Source organism: Acanthopagrus latus, chromosome 10 (genome assembly GCF_904848185.1).
Source record: "Acanthopagrus latus isolate v.2019 chromosome 10, fAcaLat1.1, whole genome shotgun sequence".
NCBI lineage: Eukaryota > Metazoa > Chordata > Actinopteri > Spariformes > Sparidae > Acanthopagrus > Acanthopagrus latus.
This window is the reverse complement of record NC_051048.1, coordinates 13777471-13798393: the sequence shown is the minus strand read 5'-3', so window position 1 is coordinate 13798393 and position 20923 is coordinate 13777471. Positions and strand designations below refer to the sequence as shown.

General features: G+C 39.5%; 1 protein-coding gene across 9 annotated transcripts in view; it reads left to right on the top strand.

The window, feature by feature from the left end:
- sorcs2 (sortilin-related VPS10 domain containing receptor 2) overlaps positions 1–20923 on the top strand; it is a 534678-nt gene that overhangs the window by 482820 nt on the left and 30935 nt on the right. For all 9 annotated transcript variants that reach the window (XM_037111616.1, XM_037111617.1, XM_037111611.1 and 6 more), the window contains 3 exons: positions 11417–11519; positions 16891–16967; positions 17253–17344. In XM_037111616.1, the coding sequence (XP_036967511.1) occupies positions 11417–11519; positions 16891–16967; positions 17253–17344 (272 nt within the window). The remainder of the gene's footprint in view (positions 1–11416; positions 11520–16890; positions 16968–17252; positions 17345–20923) is intronic.

Sequence of the window (20923 nt, the reverse complement as noted above, 5' to 3'; positions counted from 1 at the left end):
CATTCAGACACATGCATGCTTCATAACTCACAAAAAACCTTATCTCTGAGCAGGAAAGTGAATAAGCCTATTTTCCAAAATGAAATTGTCTGTTAAGGTGTGACAGTCTGCAACCACAGCTTTTATTCCCTAAAAATCTCTAAGAAGAGGGAAGACACCTGTAGCGTATTGCAAACACTTGCAAACACATGTTCAGTAATAGAAATAACTGGAAATTAGACTCATGATCTCTCCTTGTAGAATGGGCATGTCCGTTTACTTCCTGTGTCAACTCTATAGTAGCATATGTTACCTACACTTCCAGTCTCACTTTTTGCAGTACTTTTTAGTAGAAATAACTTTATGTTTATATATTTTTAAAATTTGTTTTAGAATTACTAATGAGGTTAGCCAGTCTGCTTACCTAGCTCACCACTAAAATGAAGAAAAGCACTGTCACGATTCCAAGTAATGAGGACAAAGTTGTACTACTCAGTGTAAATACTATACCCAGGGTAAATAAAAGAAAAAGATAAAACAGTAAATACTACAGTACACTCCATCATTAGTAAATGCAAAAGATGTGCAACATTAGGTAAATGAACTAGCCTGGGAGTTGACTACAGTAATGTTAACCTTGTCTATAACTGTATGATAACTTCACAGTGCTTTTTTCTTATTTGATTACCATTTCACAGTTTGTTTTGTACATATTGATCATAGTATAGAAGTTATTGTTAACGATATGCAAAAAGCAACCTGTAACAGGTGAAGTAACTAACTTAAAGGTGACAAAGGAGTGTGCTCACTAAGGAAGGAGGAGTAAAATGTTAATGTAGAGTTGCAACAGGAAGTAAACAGACATGTAGTTTGTAATAGTAGAATAGTGTGAATTTGTGCAAGGTATTATAGGGCTTGTGAAAAGGTGAATAGAGTTAGGGAGTTCCTGAGCTACTAAATCCCCACTGCAGGATATATTACATGTTGAAATATATGAGATATGGCATTTTAAAATCATTCTGATACATAAAACATTCTAGCTGATTTCTGTGACAAAAAACAACGCTGTCATTTCAATGTCTCCCAGATCCATGGCAGCTAGCAGTGCTTTGCTGTCTGCATATTTTGTTTTTGATGCCATAACGGGGCTGACAGAGTCTGAAATTTTGGTTTTAACATACCAAACAAACTTCTCAAAAGTCTTCAATGGCTGTTAATCATCATAATTTTTTAAAAAAATTTTTACATAATTTTAGGGTGATGTAAAGCCCACCGCCAAGGCTGCAAACACTAAATACTGCTGCTACTAGACCATATTTTCAAACACACTGTATCTGCACTCCACAATTGGGACTGGTCAATCAGTTTGTTCATAACTGGGAGGTTAAGTAGTTTTTTCATGGATGGCCAAATGAGGCTGTGTTTATAGGTGGCACGTCAGGGATATAATTGGGTGTTGTTGACTACTTTTAATTTTGTCATTATATTTCACCTTAAAAACTATTTACCTTGCCTTGTTTGGCGTCATTATTTTCAGCACAACCTCACATGTGTGACTGTATAGTTTTGTTTTTTTTTTCATTTTTGATCATTTGATGGGACACTCTCTCGTGGTGTGCCCGTTAGCTGATAACCCAACCCTGCATGTTTATCTCAAGCTCCTCGCTAGCCTTCTTCCTCCCTCCACCAGGCAGCCTGGCCCTGTTGCTGTCCTCCTCGGACAGACGCAGAAGCTCAGTTTTATTTTTTTGCCAATCTTTCACTCTCTTGGGGTCAACAGAGAAACGTCTAGTGGCTGCTCCTCCCGAATTTTCCTCTGCATATAATTTTATGTCAGGGTTCTCCCCAGACAATGGAACGGTGGCACAGCCGCTATACTAATTTTCAATATTAGCTGCTTTGTAGCGGGTGAGGGTGACGAGCGTCCATCTGTCTGTCCGACGATAGTGACTAACTGTGGCCGCCCCGTCTGATCTACTGTCTTTACCCCCCCGGTCCGATGGTAGCAACCCCCCGACGACGGTGCGCCGCTACACTAAAAATTTCTGGGGGGAACCCTGCATGTAATACTTTTTTTTTTTTTTTTTTTGCTACACTGGAGCCATGGTCATCATCAATGTGATACTGACTGACAGAAAGCAAGCACAATACGTGAAAAAGGTAGAGAGGGAAAACGTCACATCACCTCTTCTTCCTTGATTTTTAGAAAAAATATAAATAAATTAGACCCGACATTTATTTGGAACCGGCGGTTATTTACCAAAATATACACCTGCACCCAGCGTTTAAAGCGTTTCTTCAGCTCATTCCTGGCTGTTCCACATTCAGCAGTCTCTGTATCACCGCCAGCGTCCCTCCCACAACTTCCCCTGTTCCTCAGCAACAAAACTTGCTGCTTGCGGAAACTTTCATGACAAAGCCTGTTTTTACTGTTCCTTCCTGCAACAGACACAAAGCAAACGTGACGGAAATGTTCATGAAAAAGTTTGGCTGACACTATTACCCTAAGTCTGGTTTTGGACGTGCCAGCGCGTCCGTCAACTCAGGAGGTGGGGCGTGGGAGTGGGCTAGCAGCTAGCTACACATGAGCATCCACAGATTCCGATTCCACTTTGTTGTCCTCGCGTATCCGGATCTCCTCAGACCCGAATGAACATGGTCCGGGCTTGTTTAGTCTCATTAATCCACAACAGTAAGTTTAGATGCACAGAACAGGACCCAAGCACCGTCAAAATCCCAGCCCAGCTTGTGCCGCTGCAGGTATAAATCTTGTAACTAACTTGTTTCTTAGGGTATGTTGTGGGGGTCGGCTCTGCAGTGATTGGCTCTGGTGCGCACGTGACTATGGTGTGCAATGAGTGGCTCTGGTGCGCACGTGACTATGATGGCTATGGTTAACTATGCTAGCGGAATTGGTAAAGCATTTCTGAAATAATTTATTAACGGTATCATTGTAGTCCAAACAAATGTGTTGCACACCCTTGAACCACGCAGCAGCCATGGTGAAACTCTCAGGTCAGTCTGACCTTGATCTGCAGAGATATTTCAGGCACACAGACACAGACACACAGACATACAGAGATTCCATGCTTTTATGTGTGAACACAACGTAAGTAGCAGGAAGGATGAATGTTGTCCTTTTAGGACTGTGTGCAAGAGCCTTGCCTTGCTCCCTCATCCATGGAATGCTAGAAGACAAAGAGCAATGTGCCATCAGTCTGATTTCTGTGCATCACACCTTACAGGGAGAGTTAGTCCAATCCTTTATTTGAACCCTCACGCCAGTCTGTTAACACATGTGGAGGTGCCATGGGTATAAGCTTGAGACTTGTTTACCATTGTTCACACACACACACACACATGGCTGTTCACTCCTATATTGACCTCTTCTTCTCACTGGTCTCATTCATACTCACCTTGCAAAGAAATTCAGCTCACCTCGATTCATGTCTTTGCATCTATTAGTCAGCGGCGCAGCTTTATTTCAAATGCTGGCATCATACACATCAGCTTGCTGACATAAAAAGTCACTGAGCTGAACAAAGCCAGATACTACATGCACTATCTAATATGTTTCTGTATCAGGCAATGCTTTCGGCTGTATCCCTTATCTTGCCACCTGACTGAGACTGGCTGAGAATAATGGTCTCTTATATGCACAGAAGCAGTTCATCATGATGATTAATGCCTACAATCTGTTTAAAAGTACTGTATAAGGCAGAACATACAAACAGGTAGTGTTCCTCTTGAAATGAGATTGCCATGGCTGTGAATGCATCACAACAAAGGTAATACGAGCAAGAGTCCTGCGTGTGTCTTATATTGCAAACCTGCACTCGCCTGTACCCGCCATAATTACACAACATCCAACCCATTTTCCCACAGTAGCACAAATTACATTACAAAGGAATATTATACGGACGCAATTTTTAAAAATGCAAGGAAGCCATTGTGGTAATGGTAAGGGATAGTCTACAGGTTGTGGTTAGAAACACAAGTGCCAATGAATGGTGTCAGAAGTCAAATTGTTATACTAAGCAATGAGAAGTTTTCTCAATTTCAAATCATGGCTTTTGAGTAGACAGAAACTGGCTGATCAGGCAGATCAGAAGTGACCATGCCATTAGAAGCTCAGTATATGGAACTTAGCTCCCTAAGAGATAGTCAAGTAACTTCATCACAGATACAGAATTTGCCACATAATGTAATCACTTTCTCAGAAACCTGGTTGAACAGTAATATTCCTGACAATGATGCTAAACTTGACAATTATGTCCTATACAGAAGTGATAGGGGCTCTAGAGGAGGGAGATTTCTGACTAAGGGCGTACTTATTGGTTTGAAAAGTGGGGGGGACACAAAATTGGGGGTCTGATTTGAATATCATTTTATACATTTCTACATGCTTTTAATCATATTCCCAGCTACTTAAAGGTCCCATATTGTGAAAAACACATTTTCTCTGGTCTCTACATATATAAGCTGGTCCAAACAAGCGATTCCTGCATGGTCTCTGCAGCCCTCCCACTGGTAAAACGGCACTCCTACAGGCTGTTCAAATTCTGCTCCTTTCGTTATGCAAGGAAAGGAGTCATTATCATAGGCCGACTTCCTCTGTGCGGTGATAAGAGATATCCGAGAGGCGGGCGTTCATCCCCGAGGTGAAGTTCGGTCTGTCCAACAGTGAAACAGCAGTGTTTCACAATGTCGTCGCTCAGAGCTGGACATGCAAAGTGCTGTGTTGTTGGTTGTAAAAATCAACATAAGTAACAACAACATATGAGACAGTGGTTGTGTTTCATTTTTAACGACAACATGGTGGTTCTTGTTAACTTGTATGTTTATGTGCTAACCACTTCACATCGGACTGCTTCACTAATGAGGGTCACTACAAGTACCGTCAGTATGGTTTGATAGTATTCACAGTTGCCAATAAGTATGGTGAAGTCAGCTGGAAATTGGCTAACTAGTTAGCTCGGTCCGCTATGCAATGGCGTTTGAAGCGAGTTTGATATTAATAATATTACGATGGAGCTTGGTTGTCACAGTAAAAAGTCTGGAAACGTGCAGACTGGAGACAGAGACGATGCTAACAGTGTCCAAGAGTTTGGAGTCTGTGTTGGAGACAAAAACAGCTTTCGCTAGCTGGTAGACATCAGCTACATGGTAGCAACTGTAACAACACATACGAACAAACTAACATTATTCAGACACACTAACCATTCTGACATGTCCTGCTGCAGCCACAAAGTCTGTACCTCTTTAGGAGCCTCTTCTGGGTTCGATTCTGGGTCAAAGTGGTATGGTTTAACGAAAAAATCTCTGCGAGCCATATCAATACATTTAAATATACATTCACCTTAAACATTACCACATGCTACCAGTAGCACAAGAGGTATCCTCTCCCTGAGAGTGACTAGCAGGAAGGGCTCTCCAGAGAGGTGTTGACAGACGGAGCTCATTAGCATTTAAAGGTGCAGGCACAGAAACAGACTGCTGTCAGGAGAGCTCAGTAGAGCAACTTTTAGACAGCTGAAATTCAGGACCAGGGATGGGTTTGGGGCAATGCATATCAAATACAGAGTTGTTGGACCTCTGACAGCTGTGTGAAATTGATGAAAACCTTTAAAAGCAATACATTATGAGAGGCATGTCCAAACTATTCCACAAAGGGCCGATGTGGCTGCAGGTTTTTGTTCCAACCAGTCAAGAGCACACAGTTTAACCAATCAACTATCTGAAAACTGAGATCAGTTGATTAAATGAGTCAGGTCTGGTGTGCTGCTGCTTGGTTGAAAAGAAAACCTGCAGCCACATCGGCCCTTTGTGGAATAGTTTGGATGAACATGGCTATCATGCTTAGTTTTAAATTCTGTCAGTAAATATACATGAGAAAAAACTGTCTTCCTCTCTGCATACTCAACCTACAAACCTACTGAACATCACATGCTGTGGGATATAAGCTATACTTTGAAAAATAGGGCTAATAAATCTATAGCACATTATTTATGGAACTGTCAACAGATAATGTTCCATTTGTAAGTCACAACATGGCAAAGATTATGTTAACTATTAATTCTAATAATAAGATAATTCATTATATTAATTCTTCCTGTGTCTGCCTACACCTCTCTGCCTGTGCCTGCTCCCTCAGGTCTCTCCTCACCTTGCATCATACAAGAAAACAGAGGGTAGCTTTGTTCAATGTTACTGATTAGAAAACATTTACATATTTCACTTTGGAATTGATAAACAATTCAATTCATTCATGGCATCACTGACAGTATGTGAAAGTTAAGAATGAGTTTTGGATTAAACTGTGTTCACTTCTTATCACGTTAACTTCTTACCCTCATTATTGATAAACATGAATCACCTAACCCTTTATACAGAGCCTATAACCCATCTGCAACTCAGTGCTTCTCCCTGCCTCAACCTCATCTGGTTTCTGAAATGAAAGCAGCAACATGAAATTTTAATTAATCAACGCTGATATGAGAATAGTTTGGGAAATTAACTTTTTGAACCACTGGCCACAATGGTAGGTAGATTCCCAAATTCTGCCATATTTTCAAAGTGACAGTGACAAGTTAGGCAGGTTAATAGCTAGCTCATATCAGGGTAACAGGGTAACATAACGGTAACTAGACAGGACGCTATTCTGGCTTGGTGACTATAGCATTTTCATCAACCAACTCACATCTCTTTTCTTCCTTTAAAGAAAAGCATCATATTTTGCTGTTGTAGACAATGCTTAATTTGTTTCATCACAAAACTCTACAACGACGTTACCACTCAAATTCTGTGTCACAGAAAAGTTGGGGGTCAGAATTTCCTGGTTGAAATTTCCGATTTCTGACCTCCAAGTATTCCAGGTGCACGGCATTGACCATAGTTGTGTGATGTCAGACATTTGATCCTCTGTTAATTAATTAATGTAAAATAGGCACATCGGTATATGCTCGGGTAGATTAATCAAGTGGACCTAATGTTTGAGTATTGGATGCTCGAGAGCTACTGCATTCCATTGGCTTAAATAAAAGTGTGGGGGGGGGACAAAAACAGGTTTTTGGAAAGTGGGGGCTGTCAAAATAGTTGAGATCCATTTACCCCTGTCTAATATGACCATGATGTATTTAAGTTTAGTGATCTAATGAAAATCAGTAAAGAAACAGTGTTGAGCTGAGGTCATGAGAAAGTGTTAAAGAACTGGTCTGGTCAACGTGAGGCCAAAAGGATGTGTCAAAATCTGATCGCGCTTTGGGCACGGGCACAGACCATGGCCAAGGTGTGTTAAATCATTATGAAATCGTCAGCCATCATCAAGGGACTATTAGTCATTGAACGGGGAGATGGTGGGAAAATGTCCTAATAAGGACATAAAACCGTGCCACCATCCAAAGCAAGATTGAAGCATTATGAAATCTCAATCAAGGGGTTATCAACCAGTGAATGGAGAGATGCTGAAAACATGTCCTAATAAGGACACAAAACCAAGCGAGTGTTCAAACCAAAAGTGTATATAACCTGAGGAGCACGGACTAAAGTTTGTTCTTCCACTTGCTCAAGCCTTGAAGAAACACCTGAGACAGGGAATGTGAGCAGCCTAAACATCACAGAAAGAACCTTAAGAAATCTTTAGCAGAAACAGACCAATGAATTAAGAGCACAACGGATTAACCCTTTTTGCCAACATGCTGTGGATTACAATTTGGATACTGGAGTGCTTTTATTCACTCTGCTGGAGTGAAGTTTGGACTTTGAGGGAGTTACGAGACCTTGGCCAGGGTTGTGATTTGCTTCAAGGACTTGAACTTTCAGCAGGAAGGGAAAGGCAAGCCATGGAAAGACCTGACCCTCTCTATCTCACCTAAATTTAAGTATTTCTTTCCAGGCCTCAGCTCTTTTAGATTAATTGGTTATTTAAAGTATTGTGATTTATCAATAAGTATTTTTGATAATCCATCCATCCATCATCTGTACACATTATATGTACGCCGCTTAATCCTCTGCAGGGTCGCGGGGGGGCTGGAGCCTATCCCAGCTGACTTAGGGCGAAGGCAGGGGACACCCTGGACAGGTCGCCAGTCTATCGCAGGGCTATTTTTGATAATGATTAATACTAATTGAAATAAGTATTGTGCTGTATGCTTTGCCCTTGCTAAAATCTATGCAATAAAACCTACATAATATAGTTAAAGTTAAAGTTGTGGACATTGATTTTATGTTTCTTTGATGGAAGTAAAAGTTAGGTGTTAAGTGTGCATAATATCTTAAAGGTTCTTAAATGTTATTCTAGCCTACCAAATTGAAACATTCCCTTAGGGTTTACCAAAAGCCCTTAAAATCCAACCTAGCTCCATACCAAGTGCACAGGTCATTTAGAGGAGAGATGCCATAACAGGCATGGTTGGTGGCCACTCAAGGGCTATTCATGTCAGGTGCCAAACCAGAGGAAGCAGGGTAGACGTTCGAATTCAGGCAGTTAGAAGGGAGGCGAGTCTTCTCACCACCAGTTTAAGCAATCCCTATTTAATTTGCCATTTTTTAACAACCTCTTGTAGGTTTAGGGATATAACCCTTTAAATGGAGAGCTGGTCGACTGCCTCCTGGACAGGGTAAAACTCGGAATCTAACAGGGGGGCATGTCCCCCATCCCTAGTTGATGTTACGCCTAAGCTTCTGACCTATCTCTTCAAGTCTGACTTCAGAGCTAGTCATACCAACTGAGAATCCATTGTATTTTGATTGTCATGTCATGTCATGTCATTAAACGTAACCGCTTATCCCTTTCCATGGGGTCGCGGGATATTGCTGCTAGAGCCAATCCCAGCCTTGTCTCAGGGCGAAGGCAGGGTACTCCCTGGACAATTCGCCAGCTCACCACAGGGCCTGACTGTCTCGTCATAAGGATAATTCGGCATGAGAATAAAAGATTAATTATTGGAAATTTCTATAGACCTCAACTCCTTAGACCACTCAAGTGAGAAAATTCTAACCAGCTAGACCGGGCCTCTCTCAATGAAAATCTCACACAATTTATAACTGAACCCACCAGGGTGTGCTCTAGTTCAGCTTCCCTCTTTATTTGATACTAGTCACCCATCCTGATAGAATTATTCAATCTGGTGTATTATCGAACTCTTTTAGTGACCACTCCATTGTCTTTTGTGTTTGGAAGATTAAAATGTACGGTGGCCCAGTGGTGTCAGGCCAAATACAAAAATCACAACACAAATACAAAAGCCACAACACAAATAAAAAAGCCACAACAGAAGTGACACACTATGGAAGTGACCCTAAACGGAAGTGAACGGCAACGGATGTTGACAATGCAGCGGATAGTTGCTGCCATTTTTGGACCCGTGTGCCGGCTGTTTCTGGGCAATACAGAGTCCATCTTCGTCGCTGACTTTTTTCCAGGCTCTCTCCTGTTTTGTTCAAGCTCTGGGACCAGTTGTGGTCCAGATGGGCTGGAGATTAAATTCTTTAAATTGACTTCTTCTATGTTTTATGATTTCCTCTGTCTGCTTTACGTAATCTACCTATGACTACCTGTGAAACTCCCTCATCTTGGTAATGCACCAGAGTATCCCCTCTACATGAAGGTGGTGACTCCCAAGATATAAACAACTATAGACCCCTTTCAATCATCAATAGTATTGCAAAAATATTTGAAAAAACATATTTTTAATCAACTATCCACTAAATCTTCTAAACCTGAAATTTCACAAATTCAGCACTCCTTACAATCAAATTTTAACTCAGTTCAAAAATGGTTTTCATCAAACAAGCTTCTCCTGAATAAGAACAAATCTCATAGCATGTTTTTTTCAGTACCAGATCTGATTTACTATCTTAAGCCTGGTCCTTAAATTTTCTGGATGGAGCACCAATAGAAAATGTAGTTGAATTTAAATACTTGGGCCTCTGGCTTGACTCTCAGTTATCCTTTAAACCCTACACTGACACTTTGAAATTACTGTATCATTCCATTGATTGTTCTACACTACAGGTACAAAGAATTGAAAAGAATTGTAACACAATTAATATTCCCTATTCTTAACTATGCAAACGTTATCTATCAGAACACCACAGAATAAAATCTTTGTCTTATTACTGTGCTTTATAATAGGCTCTGTAGATTTGTGCTGAGATGTTCCTATAGAACTCATCACTGTACTCTTTATGCATCTTTGAATTAGTTAACCCCAAAAGCCAAAAGATTTTTTCATTGGTCATTTTTTATTTTTAAATGCATTCACTTTAATTTTCTTTCATACTTAAACAATTTTTAATTCCTTACAGTACACAATACAACCTAACACATATGGATCACCTACTTTTCTGCACTCATAGAATATCCAAAGAATCTGGTCGTCATTCATTTCAATTCAAAGCTCTGTCTGATTGGAACAATCTCCCATGCCAGCTTAGGTCTACTACTTCTCTTCATGGTTTCAAAGCATCTCTTCTAGTCCATTTGCAAACTCCTTGTTCTTGTTTCTGATTTTTTGCTCTTGTTCTTCTGTTTTTTTTTTTTTAATTATTATTATTATTTATTTCATTCTTATTTCTCATTCATTTTCTCATTCATATCATTGTTGTATCTTATATATTTATTGTATAAACTGATATGTCTGTAACTTTCTGTTTCCTATTTGTAAGCATGGATAATACTAAATCGATTACTAAATTGAGATTTAGCTAATTGTGGATTAGCTGGGGTTAGGAGAGCCTTGTCTGTGTCTGTGTGAGTGTGTGTGCATGTAATAGTCCTGTAATGAGTTTCACTGTATTTCTTTTTTTTTTTGTTTGTTTGACTTTGTATTATGTGTATCGTTTTTTGGAAGGGCCCCCTCGAAAATGAGATGATTCATCTCAAGGGGCTATCCTGAATGAATGAATGAATGAATAAATAAACATAAAGTACACAAGAGTCCAATTACCTAAAGACTGTCAAAAGAATGTTGTTGTGCTGTGGTCTCAGAGGACAAGCATCCTTGTTTAAACCACTTCTACAATACTAAACCACTTCAACAATAGAAAGATGAAAACACATAATCTGGCTGAAATGTAGTTTGCCATTCTAAGCAGCTGTTTGGCCCAGAAGTCCAGGAGAAGAAGGGGGTCTCTGTCATTGTGACCAATAGTAGCTCAAAGCAGAATCTGCACCTAGGTGTGAAGATTAGGGAATTCTGTGGAAACTGAATCTGTTCATCCACAATGCACAATTAACAACAAGATAATGTGCATACCTCAGTGTTATTTTTGACAGAATGTATCATATTATGATTTGCAGAATAGCAATGAAAAGAAAAGACCCAAATCTGCTGTGAAACAGCATATTATGGTGGATCGTGGTATATAGTGTTGGAAAATGATAAGCACATCCTGTCCTCACTTTATATTCACTGCACATGTTTCTGCTCTGCAGCCGGAGTGTCACCTCCACCTCCACCTACGCTGGGCAGACAACCCGTACGTTTCCGGGACTGTCCACACCAAAGACTCTGCTCCAGGTCTCATCATGGGCGCTGGTGAGTCTACAAAGCAAAAACTACTTTTTTATTGACTGTGTTACCTTCTCTCCAAATGACATGTGTGCATCTTTTTTATTTTTTGATACGATCAATGTTTCTGGTTGAAACATCTAACAGGAATGATCTATGTCTACAGAGGCAGCAACAGTACTTTCTTTTTAACAAAGACTGAAAAAATGTAGCAGTTGCCTGTAGTGAAAAATGTTATTGTGAAAACGATCACGATCGTTTTCACAATAACATTCATGACATTTTTTTTTCAATTAAGTTTTTTTTTTCTTTTTTTTTTTTTTACACCAAGAACCAATTGCACAGCAGAGAAACAAATGCATGTGGTGAATGCATGTTTCTGGCCCCGCCCACTCTGAGTTGTAGTGAGTTAACTTGGACAGCCAACAATTGCTGCTGCTTTTTCCGCCATTGCCCCATATGGGAAGAAACTGAAGTGATACAAAGACATAACCAGCACAATTATGTACTGCACTGCTAAAGATATGATGCCAAAAAGCACAATTCAAAAACAGTGCTTCAAAAAGCTAATGACTGTCATGGATGCTAAGTACATTTTGCCAGTCTTTTTTGCGAGATTTTTTTTGGGGGGGCGTTTTTTTTGTTGTTGTTTTTTTTTTGCGAGTTTTTTAAATCATTATTTGTCGAATATTTTATTATTTTTTTTAAAACATTGCCTCTGTTATCATTTTTGCCATTGTATAGCTTCTAATAAAGTAATAATATGTACTGCAATTCACAAATATTATTAATAAAATTCTGTGTCACGGCGGGCGCGGCTGCGTCAGTGCACAGGCGCGCTGATAGAGCTTAGCATTTAGAAATGTGCTGTTTTCTATGACAGCAATAGTACAAACACGGTGAGTAACCCCCAATTTCCACTGGATACAGGTCCACTGCACGCTGTACGGCAATCCCCACCGGTTGCGGTTTGAGTCCATGGCGCAGTACATTAGACAGCTGGTATCACCAGGCCAAAATATAATCACTTAATCACTCACAGTTATAGGTCTGTGTTATTAAAAACAACAACACAAAGTGTTCCTGACCGAAGGATCAGCAGAAGTGCTTGTGTTTGTCTCTTTTTTGAGATTTGTGTGCTGGTGTCAACACGGAGTGTTTTATTTTGAAAAGTAACCGGATGTTCTTTGTTATTTCGGCATTTGACTTCCCTTCTGCTCCGTGCTGAATTCAGCTGAATTGCTGCGTCGTGCTCCGACATCCACCAGAAATAGAAGTCCTGCGTATCTGCTCCAGGGGGCTCCGGACTGCCGGAGCTGGGGCAGAGCAGATACGCAGCGAAGAGGACTGGTGGGGATTAACACATAGACTAAAGTGAAACATATCTGCCCCGCCAGCATGGCGGAGATGCAACGCAGCGGAGACATATCCAGTGGAAATTGGGGTAAAGTTCTCAGTCGCTACGACGGATTTCCGTCATTCAATCTTCACAGAGGCGACTTTATGAGGTCAATGTAGATCGGAGGAGCACAAGTGTTGGCTGATTTTTATTGACAGATTGTCACACTCAATGGTATTGTTAACAGCGTGCGCTCGCCTGACCAATGACAGTGTCGTGACCCACACAGGGCGGGATCTAAACAAGGAGCGGCGCTAAAGTCAGCTAGTGAGGACTAGTCGCGCTGCTACGTTATCAATTACTTTTTGAGTTAAGTCAACACGTGAGAACTCGTCTGACACGGAGAGTCGCCTGTTGTGTGTTACATGTGTGAAATAACAACTATAGTCTGGACTTTGTCTGCAGTGTATGTGTGTAAACGGCTTCATTCAGTGTTTCTCTCTCCCTTCTGGCACCGTGAGTTACCATGGTTACAGGAACACCCTGAGACTTAATAATGATGATCAGGAAGAAGTTTTTGGTTAGTTTGACTGTACAAAATCATTGATGTAGCTTGATTGTAGCTCAATGATGAAATTGTGTATTATAACATATAGAACAAATGTAAAGCCTCAGAGATTCTTTGATTATTAACAGTATGATAGTGATGACAGAAAGGTGATAACTCGCCATCAGACTGACAAGGCAGCAAAAGTTGCTGTTTTTATGATGTATTTTTTTGTTAAACAATAGCGGGCTTACCTTAAACAATATTGTTATTATTATTAATGTTAAATGATAGTGATGATGAGTAGAAGAAGAAGTAGTAGAAAAATAGTGTACTGAAAAGTTCTGTAGATGGTTGATTCTTTGAAAGAGTAAAACTTGAGAGAAGTTTGGCAAAAAAAAAAGGCACAGTTTGAGCTCATAGATTGAAAATTACATTGAAAAGACAAAAAAACATTTTAAGTGTGAATAGAACAGCTGTTCAGATCATGCTCCTGTATAACACTGTTGGTCAAATATTTAAACTTGATGTCTGCATTAGTCTGCAAATGGCATGCTCATTTGGGTAGTTTAACTTATATTGCAAAAACAGTTTGGTTCAGTGAAATGTGTTCCTGAAGACATTATAGACAGAGCCAATGTAAAATTTACAGTAGTTTGTTTTGCTAACAATGTGGCATCGTACTAGGCAGAGGCAGACAGAATTTGGCACTGCTTTACAACAATACAGCACAAGGTCTGATAGCCAGTACATGATGTTCAGAAATGTAATTAATTAAATGAACCTGTAAACTATGAGTCCTTATACAGAAAAAATAAAAGGACAGATATGATGAAAGTGCATGGGCCTTAAAAGAAACAACACATACTACACAGAACAGCAAATGAAAAAAAGTAATTTTACAGTAACGGATGAAACATAATATCAGATTACTTAAATTGCAGAAGTAAGGTATGACGTTACTCATTACAACAAAATAGTAATCTGAATACTCTCACAGATTTCAGTGTGCATAGTTAATCCCAAGGCTGATCATGACATATGACGATAAATGTAAACAAAATGAACTAGACTAAAACTTTGGATGCTGAGTGTTGAGTGTTTATCCCACAATAGTAAATATCTAATAATCATAGTCAAGCTTCATGAAAGCAACATTATGTAGATATTGGCATTTTGTGTGATTCTCTGTCACACACAGTGCAACAACACCATCGTAAATGTGGACATATATGTGAATGCGCACACAGGCTGACACATTCACACGTATATGCACTGTTGATGGACAGTAGCTCCTTTAATCCTCTCTACATATTTTATAGACTTTTTATTTACACCTCTATGCCCCCTTCTACAGTAACATGCTTTGCCTACAATAGAGCAATACATCATTATGGAAAAGATAGTGTGGGATTTGGATTGAGCACAACAGACAGTGAGAGGATCTCTACCAGCAGCCAGCCAGACCAGTGGGACAAAATGTCACTCCAAGCGATTACCCCAGGAAGAGTGAAATACAAGGTGGCAGCAGAGCTAAGCTAACCAGATTCAGACCAAATACTGTGCCTTTAACATACCTGGCTGTGTGCTAAAAACATGTGCCAGAGGAGGAATAGGTGAAATACATGTACTTTGACCATTTGGCTTTTTAATATATTGTGGTGGCCTGGGGACAAGTAGTCTGAGACCCTTGGTTTAAGTCATCTTTTTCTTTGTTTTTTTTTTTTTAAATAATGTGATAGACATATCATGGACTATTTATGTTGACAATATAGGACTGTGAGTTTTTGGTATCGTTATATCACAAACTAAAACGATTGATCAATTAAAGGGATAGTTTGTGTTTTTTTTAAGTGGGGTCATATAAAGTACCTATCTATCTATAGTTGATCTGTTCCCTACCGTAATCACCAATCAGCGCAGCCTCAGTTTGGAGAAGTAGAGAGCCACTCCAGCCCAGACGCTCAACTTGTACAGCAGTGAACAGGGTCCAGAGAAAAAGCTAGATAAACTACCTAAAACAAGGCTCACCTTAAAAAATCTATAACAGTTCAAGTGTACGTTGTATAGGGAAAATTCACACTGCTTTACATCGCCATCATACCTGCCTTTCTTTTGGCACTACGTTTTCTCAGCCGTAGAACCTCCAAAATCGACTATAGATATGTACTTTATATGACCCCACTTCAAAAAACACAAACTATCCCTTTAAATCGTACATCAAATGTAAATATGCAAAAGTGTGGCAGTATGTGTATGTGGCTGTGTTTTTATATTATATACCAGAATGTGAGTTTGTGTGTGTGTCAAGCTGTGTGGTTTGTTTTTATCTACAGCCTCTATAATGACACTCCCATTATATGCCAACAGTCCACATGGCTGAACTAAAAAGTGTCAGTCCTCCAGAGACAGACCTCCATTTACACTGAGAGGAGCCTTGACACAAGTGGTGCTTTTTGTCCGTGCAGTGGTGGAGTATAAAACAAGACATGGCTGGGCACTCCTACACACAGACGATTGCTTTAAGCCACCAGCAATTTCACATATTGAATTCTTCACCATGTTTGTTTGTGCAGAAAGTTTGTCCTGACAGTTAAAGAAAAATAAAAAACAAAAAGAACAACCAGAAGTCCTGAACAGAGAATAAGTGAGCTGCCTGTGTCTGTTTTTGAGATAGAGGAAATAAGCTATCTAGGTCATCTCTCTGTCCACTGTTGAAGTCCATTTCTTTTCATTCCATTTCTTTCTAAAATGTTACATAGAATACTTGTGGTTGAAATCATTACTTTTTAAAGGGTAAGTCCACATTTTTAGACTTTAACTGGAGGAAGTGGGCTTTGATAGGATCGTATCAGGGCAATGAATGATATATGCATGAGAGTGAAGTCAGTCTCTCCTGGGTCACCGGGCTGCTAAAGATTTTTTAAATTGCATGTAACATTGTGTTTTCATTTGTTTTTAAAATTGAAATATTTAGAGTGCTCATATACCGAAAAAACTGATGAATGCTGAATAATCCTGTTGAGTGTTAAAATGCTGACGTGATAAACTACAAAGAATATTCAGTTTTACTGCATGTTTTGAACAAAGGTTGGCATCTTCTTGTCAGCAAAGACTTGCAAAAGAAGAATTTCAAAATTACACATGGTTTTATTTTTTATTTCATTTTTTTTTTTTTTAAGCAGTTGTTTGAGATACACTGTCAGTTTTGTTTTTGTTTTTGTTTTCTCAGAGCTACAATTTAGTGTGCCATGTATTTCTTAGAAAGTCCATCTTTTGACTAATTATTCTGAACCTTGTGTTTTCTTCTGTGGGCAGCCTTAGGCCTCCTAACTACATTTTTAAAAATCATCTGAAATTATCAGCCTTCTTTTCTTTTGTATTTTGGCTAATTTCAATATTTTTTTGGTTGGTAGGCTTTTCCAAGGCCCCCTGGCATTTGGAAAATTGTTAACATGAAAAGCAAAGCAACAAAAAAGGGGCATATATTAAATTCTTCCTCCTTCCTTCAGGTAACCTTGGCTCCAAGCTAGTGGAATATAAAGAAGAGATGTACATCACTTCAGACTGTGGGAAGACATGGAGACAGGTAAATTATGCTGTCCCTGGATGTTTCTTTTTTCCCTCGACGTCTTTCTTTGCTTTTCCCCTCTTAATCTTCTTTATAGGTTACCTCTGATCTCATGAAAGTTACACAGCTGAAGAGATATAACATCCAGTGTTTCATGTTTTCTTTTACACAGCACTGTACACCAAAGTATGGTCTGTGCTATTTTTTTAACCTTTTTCAAGAACTAAAACACACTGAAAATGTCCTGCTTTTTGTAATTTGAAAGAATAGCAATCCAAACCTTTTTATGTCACACATTTCAAGGTTTTCGAGGAGGAGCATCACATTCTCTACTTGGACCATGGTGGGGTTATTGTTGCCATCAAGGACACCTCTATTCCCCTTAAGATACTCAAGTAAGATCGCTGCTATGTCTCCATATCCATAGCAATCATTTCTGCTGTGAAACCTCATCTGAGAGAGTGAAAGTAGGTTTAGGCAAGAAAACTACTTGGTTAGGTTTAGGCTCGAACACTACTGGGTTGGGTACAGGAAAAAAAATGTGGTTTGTCTTAGGGTTAGGGCTAATTAATGTTACTCATGTAACTTCATTAACAGATGTATGTGTGTCATGTAACTAAAATGTTTTAGGAAATAGTTACACAATTAGATGCTTTTGTTTACTTTTTATTCTTAGACTTAAACATATTGTTTCAGGTATTTCAATTTTTATTTTTTTTTTTGTTTTCAGTTGCAGTTTGGTTAGGTATCTTTTGCCAGATGGCAACAGGATGTGGCTGGGGTGGGTGTTGTCTGTTAGTCCTCTCTGTTTGAGGTTACAGGTGACCAGCCAAGTGCAAGCCAATGAGTATGCATATCAGGCACACAACACCTTGTGATGACATGAGGCACTGACCCCAGGTTAAAAACCAAGATTTTAGGGAGTCCCATGGCTCTTTATTCTACTTCACCTGACTTTCTTTTTTGTTGCTGTAATAATAACTACAGCCGCTACAGGTCGCCACCTAAGAAGAAATATAGATATGGGTCATATTAATTGCTTTCATAGTCAACCTAAATGATAATTTCCTTGATGACGATGGTGGTGCAAAGTAGAAAAGGACTCTGTGTTGAGGGATATAGATGAGAGAGTGAAGTGATTAATAAATACACTCCCAGCCAGGGACATCACTGATTTCATCACTGTGAAAGAGCTGAGCCAATCACAGTGAAGCATGAAAACAATGACAAATAGTTTACAGATATACAGCCAGCATCTCCATTATAGTTTCATTTTGAATTAATTGAAATTAATAGTCATAATTCAGTACGTGAAGTCACACAGTCTAAAATAAAGCATGAGACGTCACTATCTCTGACACACCGGCCCATCAAAGCGCAATATATGAGTGCATGGAGTTTACCGACAGGCTTCAAAGCTCCACATGAGCTGAGCGCATTCCATATATTTTTAGAGCACAGGGAAAAATCAGTTAGTTCCCCTGTACACTTCAGAATCATACAAGATCATCAACATCTCTACCCACTGGTCATGCAGACACTTTCAAGCTCAGTAAGATGTTATCTCATCAACCTAATAAATAAGGAAGAATTACTGAGTACTCAGAAAAATATACATCACCTAAATCAAAAGACCTTTTAGATGGGTCCTCATCGGTCTCTTTGTGAATGACCGTGGAGTGTTGTCCTTCACATTTTTCCGTCCTTCATGCCTCAACTAAATCAATAACCCCAAAGGCCCTGGCAGTGCAGTGGAAAATATCTCATAATTAGCCATGATAAGCAGTGAAGGGTCTTTCGTATAGAAAAGTGTTCTGTTAGAAAGACAACTTCATAGCAGTGAAATGAGCACACTTTATTATGGCAAATAATCGTAATGTTACCACATCGTCAGGAGATGACACTGCTGGTCCCAAAATGCTTACCTAGCCAGCATTTGGAGCAAGAAGCTCATGTCTTATTGTAGTTAAATGACCCCCACTCAGTCTTTCTTCCAGTGTTATGTGTGAGAGCGACATGTTTTAGAAGTGAAGACTGCAAAGCATTGTTCTCAAGCCAAAAAACTAATAATGGAACAGTCCTGTTATTCCAGTAATTTTCACGTTGATTATTTTTACATCTTCAGTAGATGTCTCTGTTGGGCACCTGCTTTAATTAGCTGGTTTACTCATCTCTATTGTAGAACTGCAACTTCATTGTTATACTGACATCCTATAAAAGCACAGATTTTTATAAGAGATAAATTATGTCAGTAATTAAATCCCAGCTACTCTCCAGCAAATCAGCCAAAGATCATTTAGCAGCCTTTTGAACATTTTATCCTTTTACTATGTCAGGCCCTATATTTGATGACTTTTTATGGCCAACAATGCCCTGGTGCCCCAAACTGCAGGAAGGCCCAAAAATATTAAGATTCACTCTGATGAAATTATTTGATGATAGTTTGAGTTTTCATAGCTGTGTGGGAGCATAGGAATATGCACTACTAAAGCACATCAACTGACATGATAAGGTCCAGTGATGGAAATCTACAATGACCTCACAGTTTATCTTGCTGCACCTCGATGTGCTAAACCCTGAATTTATCTCTGCACATGGCTACATTTTCACATAGCTCCCTTTTTCAGTTTTCATAGTCAAGGGTGAAAACGGTTAATGCTTATGTGGTTTACAGTTGCTTTGAGGCAGATTTTATACACAGCGTGGTCCAAACATGTGAAAGTAATGTTAGCCTATTTTTTGCCCAGAATTCAATGTGAGAGTGCATTATCTTTCCCAGATGTGTAACAAAAACCATTTGGAAAAGGGCAGGGACTTTCAAAAAAAAACTCAGTGTGGTGATTGGAATAACAGTCTATCACAGCAGAGCTCTACCACCAGCAGAGCCAGATGTTAAAGTGTACTCTTACCGAGACCATTCGAGAGAGGAGCGAAAACAACCTTTCCATCAGGAAAAGTCTTCAGTGTCTTTTTGTCACATTTCTTCCATTGAAATTAACTCGCTTGTTTGGATACAACTGATGCTACAGAGCCACCGCTGTTGTCTAAACTATATCTGTGGCTGCCAGCAGTTCCAAGAGGCTGATTGGTTCAACCCCTGTGTGTTGGCCATAATTGCATAGCTTAAGTAATATAAACCAGGGCAGCAATGTTAAGATAAACTTTTTAATGAGTCTGTCTTAGCTGCTTTAACCTCCCAGACAGAAGTAAGCATAGCTGACAGTAAAGAAGGATAGGACAGGAAACTTCCAGAGAAAGAAGAATACAGCAATAGACAGAAGACAGTAGAGTAGGGTTTTGTAAAAGCACTGAAAGAATGGACTAAAGGCTGGTGTATGGCATGGAGCGTAATTTTAAGTTTGGCCTGCTAATCTATTTGATTACAAGGTTATCACTCCATCCATTTCTATTCATGCCTCGGGTATTAGCTGGAGGAAATGAGATGTAATTGGATGGGTGACTGAGGAAATGGACATGGAGAATGCTGTATTTGTCTTGCTGATGCTTTATGGATCTAATGGCTTTGCTCAAGGATAACTCATCAGTATTATAGATACAAAAAAACCCAAAAAGAATACCTCTGGGTTGGTCAAAGTAAACCTTGAATTCACAGATTGGCACACTGGCTCGACACTCTGTTTTCACCCACAGCGTCATTACTGTCCTGGTCCCTCCTGCTGTCTGGTCACTAGGGTCATAGTCCTGGTCAGAGCTACACTCCACACTGCTTCCCCTGTTTTCAAACTGGTATCTATCTGTTGTAATTCCCCCATAATTTATTTGTGCAGGTGGACTCCAGTCAACTAATGGGACCGCATACTTGCTAATGGCCGCAGGTTGCTACAAACAGAGATAGCTGTGACCAAGAAAGCATATAGCCCCTATAGTTTTAAACTACTTTTGAATTCTGGACATTTCTTATAAATTAGACAATTGACAGACACCGTCAGACAATCTGACAAGCACTTTATTTG